This window comes from Heliangelus exortis, chromosome 3, assembly GCF_036169615.1.
Source record: "Heliangelus exortis chromosome 3, bHelExo1.hap1, whole genome shotgun sequence".
NCBI classification, from domain to species: domain Eukaryota; kingdom Metazoa; phylum Chordata; class Aves; order Apodiformes; family Trochilidae; genus Heliangelus; species Heliangelus exortis.
This window is the reverse complement of record NC_092424.1, coordinates 56,585,102-56,598,167: the sequence shown is the minus strand read 5'-3', so window position 1 is coordinate 56,598,167 and position 13,066 is coordinate 56,585,102. Positions and strand designations below refer to the sequence as shown.

The window sequence follows — 13,066 nt, the reverse complement described above, 5'->3', positions numbered from 1 at the left end:
ATTAAATTCCTATTTATGCACATATACACGAATAAAAAACCTACAGAGAGCTATATATGAGTTTTCCATGTATTATAATTGTTCCACTTTTTAGATTATCAACATATGGGAAAACCTTCAGATTTCTGTCATTTACTAATTAAGGATAAAAATAAGTTACTACCTCATTGTACAAACTAGACAGTGACAGCTCTTTACTGCCAAGGAATTATACACAATTAAGAAACAACTGACTTCCATCATGTTTATTTAATTAAAGCATAAAAATACTGTACATTTAAACAACAAAAAAGTGTTTCTTGGATGAAGAAGGGATGGTTTTTACTTTACGTATGACACTTCTAGCTTCCAACACCTAGAAATGCTATTTCCACCTAAATATCAGTGTTAACTGTAAGTGGAACACTGATTTCTTTAAAATATATGCATACTTATGTGTTATATCTTTTCAGAAGTGACCTGTTTAATACCAAAAGCAATTAGACGAGTACCAGGCATGCTTACTATATTTTGTTATATAATCAAATAGACATTAACAACATAATTAAATTAAAATAGACACAGTGGTAATTCTGTAAGAGAAGCAGGATGAAAGCAGCAGCTAAATACTGCAGTACTTCTAAAGCATTTCAGAAATGCTTCTGTCATATGCTGTGAAGTTTAAAACCAGCAGAACTTGAAATGCTGTAGTGAATTTTTGGCTTCCAAACCTGGCACGACATTTAACAACTTAATCCTTCAGAGTGAACTTCACTGAGTGATCCTCAGTGAGTGCATTAGTACAGCACAGAAATGCTGTAGAAATACTAAAAGCCTCATTAATAAGTAACTTGGTGAAAACAGTAGGAGTACAAAATGCCACACCCATTAAAAACCAGTGGGTTTTTTTCAGTGAAGTTGGCACCGTTAAATCCTAAAAGTTGGTGCAAATAAAGCTCTGGAACTTGGAGAAAACAAAAACAAAACAACACTGAAAAAAATCTGAAATGGGCCCACTTTATCACTGGGATGGGCCCTTGTGTTAACTTATAAATGTTTTCAAAAAAGCATTGTTTAAATACTTTAATGCAGGTTTTGATAGCATCAGTTTTGTATTACATCAAAATCAAAGATGCACTCACATCTTAAAACAGAAGCAGTGCTACAAAAATTATAGTCTTAAAATAAGGATTAAAAAAAAATTAAAAAAATCAAGAAGGCTATCACTGTTCCCCAAAAGGCAGCCCATGGAATCATGCATAACAGCTAAATACAATGAATGGAAATTCGGTGTTAATAAATTAATTCCAAACAAGCAAGCTAAGTGATTGACTTACAGGATCAGCTGGTGCAATGTTAGAATCAAATTGGGTCAGAGTTTGTGAGCTTGAAGAGCGTTCGCTAAATGTCTCCCACTGCTGAACAGACAGAGGAGAGAAGTCAGCATGATAAGAAAGATGGGAGTGAAGATCACTGAGGAGCTTTAGCATAGTAGTTTGGAGGCTGCACTGGAAAGCAGTACATTTGCACTGGGCAGTACTTGACTTTAAAAGTACAACGATATGCTCATATTTCTAATTTAGTCCGAGACTGTCTTGCAACCAAGTTATCTGTCAATATTAACCTTTGCATTCACAGTTCATTATGAAGATACAGGTGTGCAGTCAACACAACTGCCTTCAGAGTTCATGTTTGCCAATGAAAATCATAGAAGTAAAAAAATTGTCAAACCAACCAAATAAAGATGTAAAGATAAAATCAGTGACACATGTTGTGTGCATACGTAATTATAAGTTCCACAGAAAATTCCTCAGCTTTGTAGCTGCTGGCTTTCAAACATATTTTGTATATGCTGGTTTTCTTAAAGGATCCCAGACAAATGAGCATTGAGCAGAGTACTGCAATTACACCAGTTCAGCTTGCCAGTGCAACCCCTGAGAAGCAATTCTATGCTGTAAAATAGTATTTTTACAAGTCTAAATCACTGTCAAGGTAAAGAAATAAATTCACACATACTGTGGATTGGTAAAAGCAAATAAGTCAATCTCTGAACAATGTTGTAAGACATAGGCATGCTGTAGCAACAGACAGTTGTCAAGAGTCCTCATGCTTAGTAAGTCAAGCTATGGCCACTACTGGATCAAACAGGTACCGAAGTACGTATATTTAGTTTGTGACCCAGAAATCAGATTACAAATCACAATAGGAATGACAAACTTATTATACTTCTGTAAAAAAACAAGGAAATATTAACCAAGCTTCAAACACTACAACAAAAAATATAAATACAAAATTTTTAATGCTCAGAAAAATCTGACAAAAATGACATTAGAACAACTGTGAAAGCAAAACAATGTTTTTGTCCCGTCTCTACTGGCAAATCAATGCAAATGTTTCCAGAAGATATAGCACAAACTATATGGTGCTAGTCAACCTAATCTCATGTGCTCCTCTACACTGAACTATATTCAGTGAATGGCCTGTATGTGAGCCTATTTTAACTGTTCGTGGAAATTCCTGAACTGTTTTCAATAAGCTGAAATTAAATTCAGAAAAATCCAAATGAATTTGTGACTGCTTGGATGTGTGGTGCAGCTCCTTGTAGAGCCAGAGCCTTATCTCCTCACTTCAAACTTTGCATTTAAGCAAAGATCATGGGATACTGTTCATATGGGGTTTTTGGAAGTGGAAGTGCTTTGTTGCTGTTGGGGTTTTGTTTTAAACACACAAAGCTGCTCACTTCAGCAACAGAATCTAATGAAAGCTTTTTGGTAAGGAGTTAAAGTTCCCCCTTACTAACTGCTCTGACACTCTTTATTAAAACTCATCTCTGTGTCACTCCACCTTTTCATGAAGCAGCAGCACTGCAAGTAATTTGGAGTGATTCAAACATGTTAAGTGAGCCTATTTTCATTAAGCCAGAAACTAATGGTCAAGTTCTGACAGCCTCTCCCCCGATTTGGCCTCTTGTGTTTACATGACTGCTCACTTTCATGAAACATCCATTAATATTTATTTTAGGTCCATTACTAACCATATGAGCTTAATTTGGCCAGTGGCTTCAAAGCTTCTGGTGAAACTGGCAAACCTACCATCTGATTACAGAAATAGTTTCTGAATTTTTCAACACTGAGCTGCATCTCAAACTCTGTGCAAGGTTTAAGGGCATTGACAGTACAACTGATAGGCTCACACAAGACAATTATCATGCGGACTTGCAAAAATCTTTCAAAAATACTTCCAAAACATTGATTATTAAAAACTAAAACTCACAACAACCTGAACCATTACTAAAAAAAGCACCAAGACCTTTGAAGGAAGGTGTAACAGTTGTGAACTCAAAAGCAAATCTTCACATCTGTGTCAAAGCTAACATGACTGTATGACACTAGGGTGTTTTCAACAAGAATTTAACAGGCTTTTCAAAATTTTTTTAAGCTCTCAGAACTAAGTGCTCAGCCTTGAGGTTGGAGGAAAAGAAGTGCTGAGTGAAGACATGAGAATGTAAAACTTGCAGCACCCAGAGCCAGGTGCATTGTCACAGTGCCCTTTATTCTGAAGCCAGGGATTGATGCATGGATTCATACTTGTGTACTTACAGTAACTGAGCATGGGAAGTTTAGTCTAAAAATCAACTATAATGTGCTATAAAGAACAGAGTAACCAACAGTTCTGAAACTAACTGGGATGAAACTGCCTGGAAAGGCAGATGATCCAAAGATACATAACTTTTTAAAGAAACTCATTTGCCAATGACAGTTATAAGAAGTTCAGAGGACACAATTAGACTGGTGCCTGCAGGAATACCAGAAATTTTTTCATGTCATTAAAACCTTGAGGACTTTGACCTGACACATGCTGAAGAGAAAATGCTGAGAAGCAAGAAGCATGCATAGCAATACAGCTGAAAAAATAGAAATTCCTTTGTGGTAGAAAAAAAATCTTCTTAGCACTTAATAAACATTCAACTCTTCTTTTAGTATAGTTAGTATTTGGTAGTAAATGTAGTGTGCAAACTTGTCCAAACCTCTTATAATTTTAGTATATTTCCAGAAAAAAACCCCACATTATCTATCTGAATGGACACAGCTTTGCAAGGTAAGATTTTGGCTAATAGAGAATAGTCATTAACTTTGTACCACTACTGCAATTATCCTGTTCAACTGGTTTGAGTAGCACTGGACACTGAAGAAATCTTCAGTTATAATGTGGCTTACCAAATGAAGATTAAATCATCTTCATCACAAATATAAGGGAATGTATCAATATAAATTTTAATACAGTTGCAGATACCAACAGGTTTTCAGCAACAACTGAGTATCTGCTAACCTCCCTCTTAAGACATAGCTTCCTACCAAACGTCTAAGAGTCACTGTCAAATTGAAGAACTAGGAATCACTAAGTAACTTCCTACATTTTTTATTTGGTAAAGACTTCACTGTGAGACTAGCATTTACCCTTAAAAGCAACAGTAGACTTTAAAAAGTACATCATCCTGAAAGATGAAGTTTCCTCTGCTCCTAACTTTAATCCTAAAAATTTGCTTTTTTCTGTTTCACACTGACTCTACCTTTGGTTTGTCTGAATCTTTCACTACCAATCTTCTATTCACTTGAAGTCTAACAAAGAAAGAAAAGTCACTAAAAGCTCTTTCAATAAGCAAAGCAGGTAAGATACTCAGCTGCTGACTGAACTTAGATGTTAAAAGTTTTGGATTCTTCTTGAGAGTCTCAGACTACTAAATGAGAAGTTTTCCATAAATAACTTCAATACTTTTCCCTTTTGTTTTTCCTTATAATGAAAAATAAGCCTACATAATCTTTGTAGTATGGCTGCAGTCAGGAACTCATTTATCTTTGAAGTAGTTGTTAGAATAAAACATTGTTTCTTCCAAGTCACAAAGCCTGAAATGTTATAACAGAGCAACAAGAAAAACTTTAAGAATCAATCTCTTACAGGCTTCTTAAACAATAAAAAATTGAGGAAAAAAATCCTGGTTTATCATTTTCTATTTCAAATTCTGACAAAATACAGTTTTGCTATATAAGACTCCTTGTATAGTAAATATGTATAGTAAATGATAATAAAGCAGCAGTACATAACAGCAAATATTTTAAATTTAAATAAGTTTAGCAGTTAGCTTCAGACTGAACTTTAAGTCTTTGCTTTTGAAACAAACCCAGAGCTATCACTACTTTACATTTTTAGTGAGCTAGTTTATATTTCAGGGTAAAATCTGCTCCAGAAATAAGTCTCAACACCCATACTAATCAGAAATTAATTCTGAAGTTGTGCCAATGTGTTGGCTATACAAGCCCATCAGAGGCAACAAAGAAATGCAACTAAAAACCTGATCTAAAAGAAGTAAATTGAACTTTTGCAATAAATTATATGAAAACATTTTGTGATTAATATAAAGCTTAATTACCACTAATTACAACATTTTAAACAGTAGCTCATTTCAAAATAAGACAATAAAATTGGATGGAAAACATTACCTTTTCTTTATAACTTAACACATGTAAAGCCTTCCTGTGTCTACCATCCTGCTGAACATTTTGACAAATTGTGACCAACAGCCCACTTATGATGAGTTATGAACGCATACACAATTTAGTTATTGAGTGACAATGAAATAACTCTTAAATAAAAAGTGCTAACCTCACTGCTCTGATTCAGTTCTGGCCAGGTCTGGTTTAGGGATGGCATTGACGGAGACTTGCTTGGAGGTGCTTCTGCTGGAGAGCTGGAGTAACCTACCTCACCAGCCTGTTCCCCAACTTCTGAAATGACAGGAATCACTATAAACCAAAATTACCAATCACATTCAGTTTATTCTCAGAAGAGCTGCTTGCGAAGTACCCTTTGGTTTAATATTTTCAAAATAAATACTTTACAGCTGATAAACCACATTAATTCTAGTCTAATATACTACTCACTGAGCACTATTCTTACTTTGGAGACCTTTCTAAAAACCAGATTTTAAGTATTATTACTCTGTACCACTTTATTTCCTGGTACTTTAGATTTTAAATAGCATTTTTAGTTTTTGATTACATGTAGAAATAAATACAATTATTTCTTCTATTGAGAAAATAACCTCACACTAATATTTATTACATCATATCCAGCACTGGGAAGCTAATATTAAAGAATACATGCTTACATGAAAGGTTAAAGCAAAACCAATGTATCAATGAAAGCACAAACAGAATTAAAACCATTGCCTTAGAATACTACCCAAAGAACATTTTAAGGCTCCTTATTAAAACCATGGTATTTCCATTCGCTACTTCTTGCAAATTGAACAAGTCCAGCAGCTGTCACATTGTAACTGGGCATTATTTTAGTTTTCCCTGAACTTTCAGCAGGTATGATCCCTTGCATAAACACTCCTTCAGGGTTGTACAAATTTTCATGTTGCAGAACTTATTTTTGTTCTGCCCAAACTATGAGAGAAGTAGGTAAAATAAATCTGAACAGCAGATAAAGCATTCTGCATAACACAGTCAAATCCTGCTTACAGTGTCCTCTAACTTTCTAGATACTACAATATAAGCTAAAGCAATGCCCTGAAGTTCAGCGTATTAGTCCTTGAGAGGACAAAGGGAAAGGGTTTAAAACTTGAAGAGGAGAGACTTAGATTAGGCATTAGAAAGAAATTCTTTAATTTGAGGGTGATGAGACACTGGAACATGTTGCCCAAGAAGTTGTGGCTGCCCCCTCCCTGGAAGTGTTCAAGGCCGGGTTGGATGGGGCTTTGAGCAACCTGGTCTAGTGGGAGGTGTCCCTGCCCATGCAGGGGGGTTGGAACCAGATGATCTTAAGGTCCCCTCCAATCCAGACCTTGCTATAATTCTGTGATTCTATAATACAAGTAACAGGCGGAACAGTTAGAAGAGTGGCTGGTAAGTAGCTAGACATTAACAAGATGTTTGTATTCCAAAGAATTAAAATTCGGAATGCAAAAAATACTGCACAAGAGGAAAGATGACTTAAGTGATAACCATTTAAAAGGTCTGCATGATAGACATGTGATTGAAGATAGCTACCAAAAGAATGTGTGATACACTGAACCAAAAATTGATTAAAATCTAGAAAAAGGATTGGCTTCAGGCTCCTGAAGAGATGAACTCCACAGCCTGCTTCTGCTACCACAGCTCAATGTTCTCTCTGCTGTCTTTCTATAGAAGAAACTTGTAACAAATCCATTGTCAAATTGAGCTGTGTGCCTTGTAGGAATGAAGGATATGAGGCAGACATGACACAGGTGATGTCAAACTGGCACCAATGAAAAGTTCAAATTGGAAATATTTAAATTCTCAATGGTGACCATCAACAACTCATTATCATCTCCAAAGCACTGCTGGAGACAGCAAGAGGCACAACCTAACAATAACAGCCAAAACACTTAAATCCAGAAAGAAATTAACTATCATATCTTGAATCTAGGGAGGCTGAGGTGCTACTGGCATGAAAAAAGCCACACAGAAACCAGTAACTCATCAAAATCAAGCAAATAGCCAGGTATTGGGTTGAGATTCAGTGTTCCCAAAATTATGCCCAGCACCTGGTATTTGTAGTACAGTCCTTCAGGGAAAATGGCTTTACAAATTATTCAAGAGAGAAACTGTATCTAATACCTGCTTCAAGCAAAAAAGCAACTGGCAATAAAAAATGGGCTAAATTAAAAGCTGATGTTTCTAGGACAATGATGTCACCAAGTAGTCAAGATGACTTGCTGTGGTCACTGTACCCAAAATAATCTACTAATTTCAAATACACCAGTGGTAATGGTTTTGGAATGCATATTGCATATTAATTGTTCTCAAGTGTAGTATGAATAGAATTTTTATAACGAATTACAAAAACACTCCAATCCTCATTTCTATGGTGGTGCACTAGATAACTGAACTAATTACTAGTACTAAACAAAAGGTCAAAAAAACCAAAAAAAAAGGCTGAAAGCCGCTGTGGATAGACTACACAGCTACCTATAACTCAAGGAATTTTGCAAATACCTACATGAAACATTTGTAACACCTATGGAAAACTTCAGAGGTAAAAGTAATTTAGTTGTGTAAGACAAAGTATGGCAGATTCTTTTTCTCACCAAGAAATGGAATTGTTGCAGCAATTCAAACAAGAAAAAAAATTTGCAGAAAAGCAACAACTTGCTTTTGAGTTTTGTGAAGTGTTGGTAGCTTTCAGTACCTGAGATAAAATTGAAGTTGAAAGGAAAGTACTGACATCTATTTAAATAATAAGAAGCGATACCAATACTCTTTTCATCTACAGATCATAAATTCTGCCAAGACAGATACAGATCTTATAAAAAGTATTCAGTTCATAAAATAAATATATAAGCATTTAGAGAAGTATTTGTACAACTGCTTGGCTTCATGCTTCCATATTCTTCCCAGGAGTTTTCTTCTATAGACTATTCTTAGACAGATCTTGCTCATTCTGAAGAGCTGACATTATCTATTTATCTATTTAAAGTACTACAACACAATATTAAACTTCAAGTGGATCTGCTACAATTAAAAGAATTCTTTTAAGTATATAATCCAATTCAAAATACTAAAACCATTCAAATGTATTGCAGAATTACCACATTATTCTACAAACTTAAAACCTCTTATTTTTCTCCTTTGTCAGCAGAAAAGTATTAGCATCTCATTTAACATGCTTTTGCATTAAAATTATGTAGGAGTGTAGTGCTACACAAGAAAAATTAAGAAGTATATAGATACTGTATTAAATAATACATTTATGTCACGTGAGATAAATATCTATCATGACATGAGATGCAAAAGAGGACAAAACATTAATGGGTCTGTGACACCTGCAGTTGGTCACCATAACAGATTCACAGGGGCTGGTGAGGGAGAGGTTGAGTGGACACCAAGACACAGGGTGCAGGGAGCCTCTGTTACTTTATTTTCTGCTGGCAACTAGTTCAAAAGTTCAAGTGGGAAGAGACAGCAGGTTTCAAGTGCAGTGCAGAAGCATGGAAGATTCAAGGAGTAAATTTTTAACAAAAGGACAGGATTAAGAGGGGCATTGTTAACACTTAAAAATAACTGCTAACCAGCATGCACATTGGTTTAAAAAGACATTCAAGTAATTCACCTTCTTAAACAGTTTGAAAGTATGTTATTCACACTGAGAATTCAAGTCATCAGAAGATGTCCGCTAATATTTCTTTCTTTGAAAATGTTGTATCCCATGAAAAAAAACGCACTCAAAAAGACACTTTGGTGCCATAATTTATAATTTCTAGTCCTGAGAAGGCTGCTGGAAGCAAGCTTTATGAAAATACAGCTTTTGGGAACTAAAAAAAACTACTACAGAAATTTAATTAGTTGGTCTTTCTAGGATGATTCACAGTCCTTAGGTTGAACCCATGTAATTTAACATGCACATTAGTTTGCACATAGACCTAGTTTTTAATTTAGATCCGCATTGCAAATGTATACTGGAGATTTTGACTGCTTTAACTACAAGTAAAACTATAGTCAAGTTAATAACTTCTTCTAAAGTCTTTGATTCAACATAAAAGATATAGTGATAAATCTGTTAGGTGCTAGAAAGAATTAGCTATTACCAATACTGGTAGCCCCCCAGAAATAAAATAAATCCAGTTAATTGGCTACAACTCTGCAAATCTGTATGAATTGTCAGATTTCATTGTAGCTAGTAATAACAGCACAATCAAGCATCAGCCAGAATTTTTTTTTTTTTTAAGCAGAGCTTACACCACACGGTAATCTTTTAATATTCACTAGAACAGGATAACTCCCCTTTAATACCAGAGGGAAAAAAAACATTTTTAAATTACTCCTAAAAGTTGTTTTTCCTCAGATTGCTTTGTACCTCATATAAATAAGTCAAAGTCTTATGTTAAGAAAGTTGCCTGTAAAATGAAAGAAACTAACGTACACTTAACATTTTCTGGTTTTATGTCAGATTTATATAGTTTCCAGGCAACTTTTATTAAACAACAAAAGTCTTAAAATCTACTACCAATGAAGGCAGAAGAAGATCAGGTTAAGGTACAGTTATGGGTTTTTTAAAAAAATACCTTACAGTGATTTTTACAAACAAATTTCACTCCATTTCCTACCAATAATTTTATTTGGCCATCACCTTAACACAAAACCAGACAGAATGGGTAGGTTTTAGATACTTGGTAGGTATTGACCCAGCTGATAGTAAATATTTCTTGTTAATGTTTTCATGATAGCAAAATACTTATTCACACTGAAATCACTTCTGTTGTGGCTGAATGCTGGAAAGGTTCTTTGAGGGGCCAAGAGAATCCCACAAGAAATGGCTTAATTATTAAAGCACAGGTAGTAAAAGACCCAGTATCTAGTAAGAACTCGTCAATAACTGTCAGATGTAAGTCTTTGATATCCTACCAGCACAGTATAAAGAGTTACCCTTTGAAGTCATTAATGAAAAGAACTAATATTCTAGGTAATCATATTATCTATGAACTCATAATATAATCTGACTTCCCAAACAAAGACTGCTTGCTAAAGCAGTTTTGAAATGTTCCGTTTCCTTTACTAGTTTTACAATAAAAAAGATGACCATTATGCTCATACAAACCTTTAAGTATCTGCTGATATACTGTAATATTAACTGTAACATCATTTGAGCATAGTGAGATTTGTGCTGAAGCATGTCTTACCAGTTGAGTCTTCTAAATCAATCAGCTTGGGCATTAAACTTTCAGGTAACTTTTCTGGCAAATCATACCCATTCTTCCTAGCAACTACCAGATGAAATGCAGCACAGAACTCATCCAATGTCAGTGCCCCATCTTTATCAAAATCTGACAGTTCCCTAAAAAGGAAAACAGTATAAATAAAATTTCTTAATGTTAAATTTTTTTCAAAATACATACTTCCACTGTGCTACTTGGAAGATCAAAGAATGAAGTTTAGAGTTCACCAAACACTTCATAGTAGCACCACATGCTTTATTCTTCAAAAAGGAGCTGTCATTAATAACATTTCTTAGAACTTAAATATAGTTTAAACTCACTTTTATTTCTGCAGGTTTTCAACTTATTTCAGACAGCAATACACAGTATTGTTTGCCTGAGATTTTTAGTATAGTATCCTAAGGAAACAATAGTGCCAAGGCAAAGCGATAATTTAAGTGGGAAAAATACCTGAATTAGAAATCACTGCACTTACATAAAGATGAAATCTGCCAAGACAGCATGCAATGATGCAGCCTAGAATAAACTGAAATACAAACTTCGTGCCAAGTCAAAGTTAAATTTCTCAGCAATCCTTACTACGTGGACCTGTAAAAATTCACACCTGTACTCTTCATTTAAACTTAGACTTGAATAAATACTATAGATATGGAATATTTGTATTTGAATACATCTTTAAAAATTAAACCCTTGAACCAACTACTTCTTACTCTGAAGTGGTTTCAATTTCTCCAAATGCTCAATATACCCTGCAAATGCTGCCAGCCTAGAACCATTAAAGTCCATTAAAAGAGTATTGGCACAAATAGGAATAGGACTGAACACACTAGGGAACTAGCAAAGTTTCACTTAATAAAACCTTCTAGTAAGTAGATTATTAGATGACTGCATGCTAGCTGTCATCTTTCTAAATAATTATCCTGAATAAAGACCCACTGCACTTACCAAATATGAGAAAGTTCAAGAATAGGTAGTTTTGACTTAGTGAAAAATTCTTTAGCTGCAGATCCTGGAAAATTACAACAACCATTTTTAATATTTGAAGCAATTTAAATTATTAGAAGACTTGGGGTTACAGTAAAGTATAGGAGCTACTTAGCAAAGGTTTTACGAAAAATGGCACTAATTACTAGGGTTAAAAGTAAAAAGGGAAATTAGTTTCATCTATTCCCCTGGATTACACTGGACTTTACTATAACATTATCAGTAAAATGCAGAACTTCCTTCAAAATGATACGCAAGCCTCAGTAAACAACAAAGTCACTATAATGGAAGTGCTGCACCCACAATTACATTTTTAAAGAGTAACTTACCTGGTATAAATCCATTTAGATCAGGTTGAATAGTTTTAAACTGATTAACATAATACTGCCTTTGTTCATCAGTTATTTTCCAGGGGTCATCATAACTACTTGATTGCCTACGAATTTCATTTGTTGTTGTAGCTGATGCTACAGTTCGTACTGTTGTCTGGTCCTGAAATGAAATATTTTTCCTCAGTATTATCTGCCTAAAATGCTTTTATGAATTCTCAACTTCTTCCCTTCAAAAAGTCAAGCACAGTTAAATTTTGTAGTATTTTAGAAACTGCAGAAAACTATCAGCAGATTGCATTTGCAGGATATTAACATGGTATTGTTGCACACTGATACATATGGATAGGAATGACTGCAGGTATGTAAGCAGAAAATAAATTATGGCACATAAGCAAAAAAGATAAACACAAATGTTTTAAAGTAGTAATTGTTGACATTTTAAAATTAGTAGCTTTCAGTTAATCATTCCAAACAGAGTCAACTCAATGAAACAAGTATCTGTCAAGTAAATAGCACTGAAGAAATTACAGCACAGATACACAATAAACATCTGCAGGGAAAATTATAAAGGAAGAAAAAAAAAAGGACTGCAACATCAATCTGAATGAAGCAAATCAAATACCAATAAAGTGTCACACCTGGACAGAAGCAGGATGCATGGCTAAAAGAGCACTGGTTGGTGGGGTATCTGCAAAACTGACCCAATTTTCTTGATGGGGTGGTGGTGAATGGCCAGACCATATGGGATCACTAGAAGTAGATGAGCCTGAAAGTAGAAGAAACATTTCCTTTTCAAAAGACAGCGTTTCAAACTTCCAAAGAACTATGGATATGGAAAGGAGTCAAAACAAAATAAACAAAACAACATTAAAACCAACAAAAAAATCCCACCAACCAACCAACGAAAAAAATATCCCTCATGAAACACATGCTCCTCTTAGGAAGATACACACTTGCAAAACAGTGAAGAAAATTATACCCAAACTGCACAATGGTGATGAAGTTCACCCCTAACAACTTCACTCCTGTAGAT

At 34.7% G+C, this 13,066-nt stretch overlaps 1 protein-coding gene across 15 annotated transcripts in view; it reads right to left on the bottom strand.

Moving 5' to 3' along the window:
- REPS1 (RALBP1 associated Eps domain containing 1) overlaps positions 1-13,066 on the bottom strand; it is a 65,589-nt gene that overhangs the window by 17,694 nt on the left and 34,829 nt on the right. For 3 of the 15 annotated variants that reach the window (XM_071740738.1, XM_071740741.1, XM_071740752.1), the window contains exons 5-10: positions 12,672-12,799; positions 12,031-12,193; positions 11,663-11,726; positions 10,682-10,836; positions 5,641-5,780; positions 1,317-1,397 (exon numbers count right to left, since the gene is read on the bottom strand). In XM_071740738.1, coding sequence (XP_071596839.1) covers positions 1,317-1,397; positions 5,641-5,780; positions 10,682-10,836; positions 11,663-11,726; positions 12,031-12,193; positions 12,672-12,799 — 731 coding nt within the window. The remainder of the gene's footprint in view (positions 1-1,316; positions 1,398-5,640; positions 5,781-10,681; positions 10,837-11,662; positions 11,727-12,030; positions 12,194-12,671; positions 12,800-13,066) is intronic. The other 12 variants (XM_071740742.1, XM_071740744.1, XM_071740748.1 and 9 more) reach the window with 9 other exon arrangements.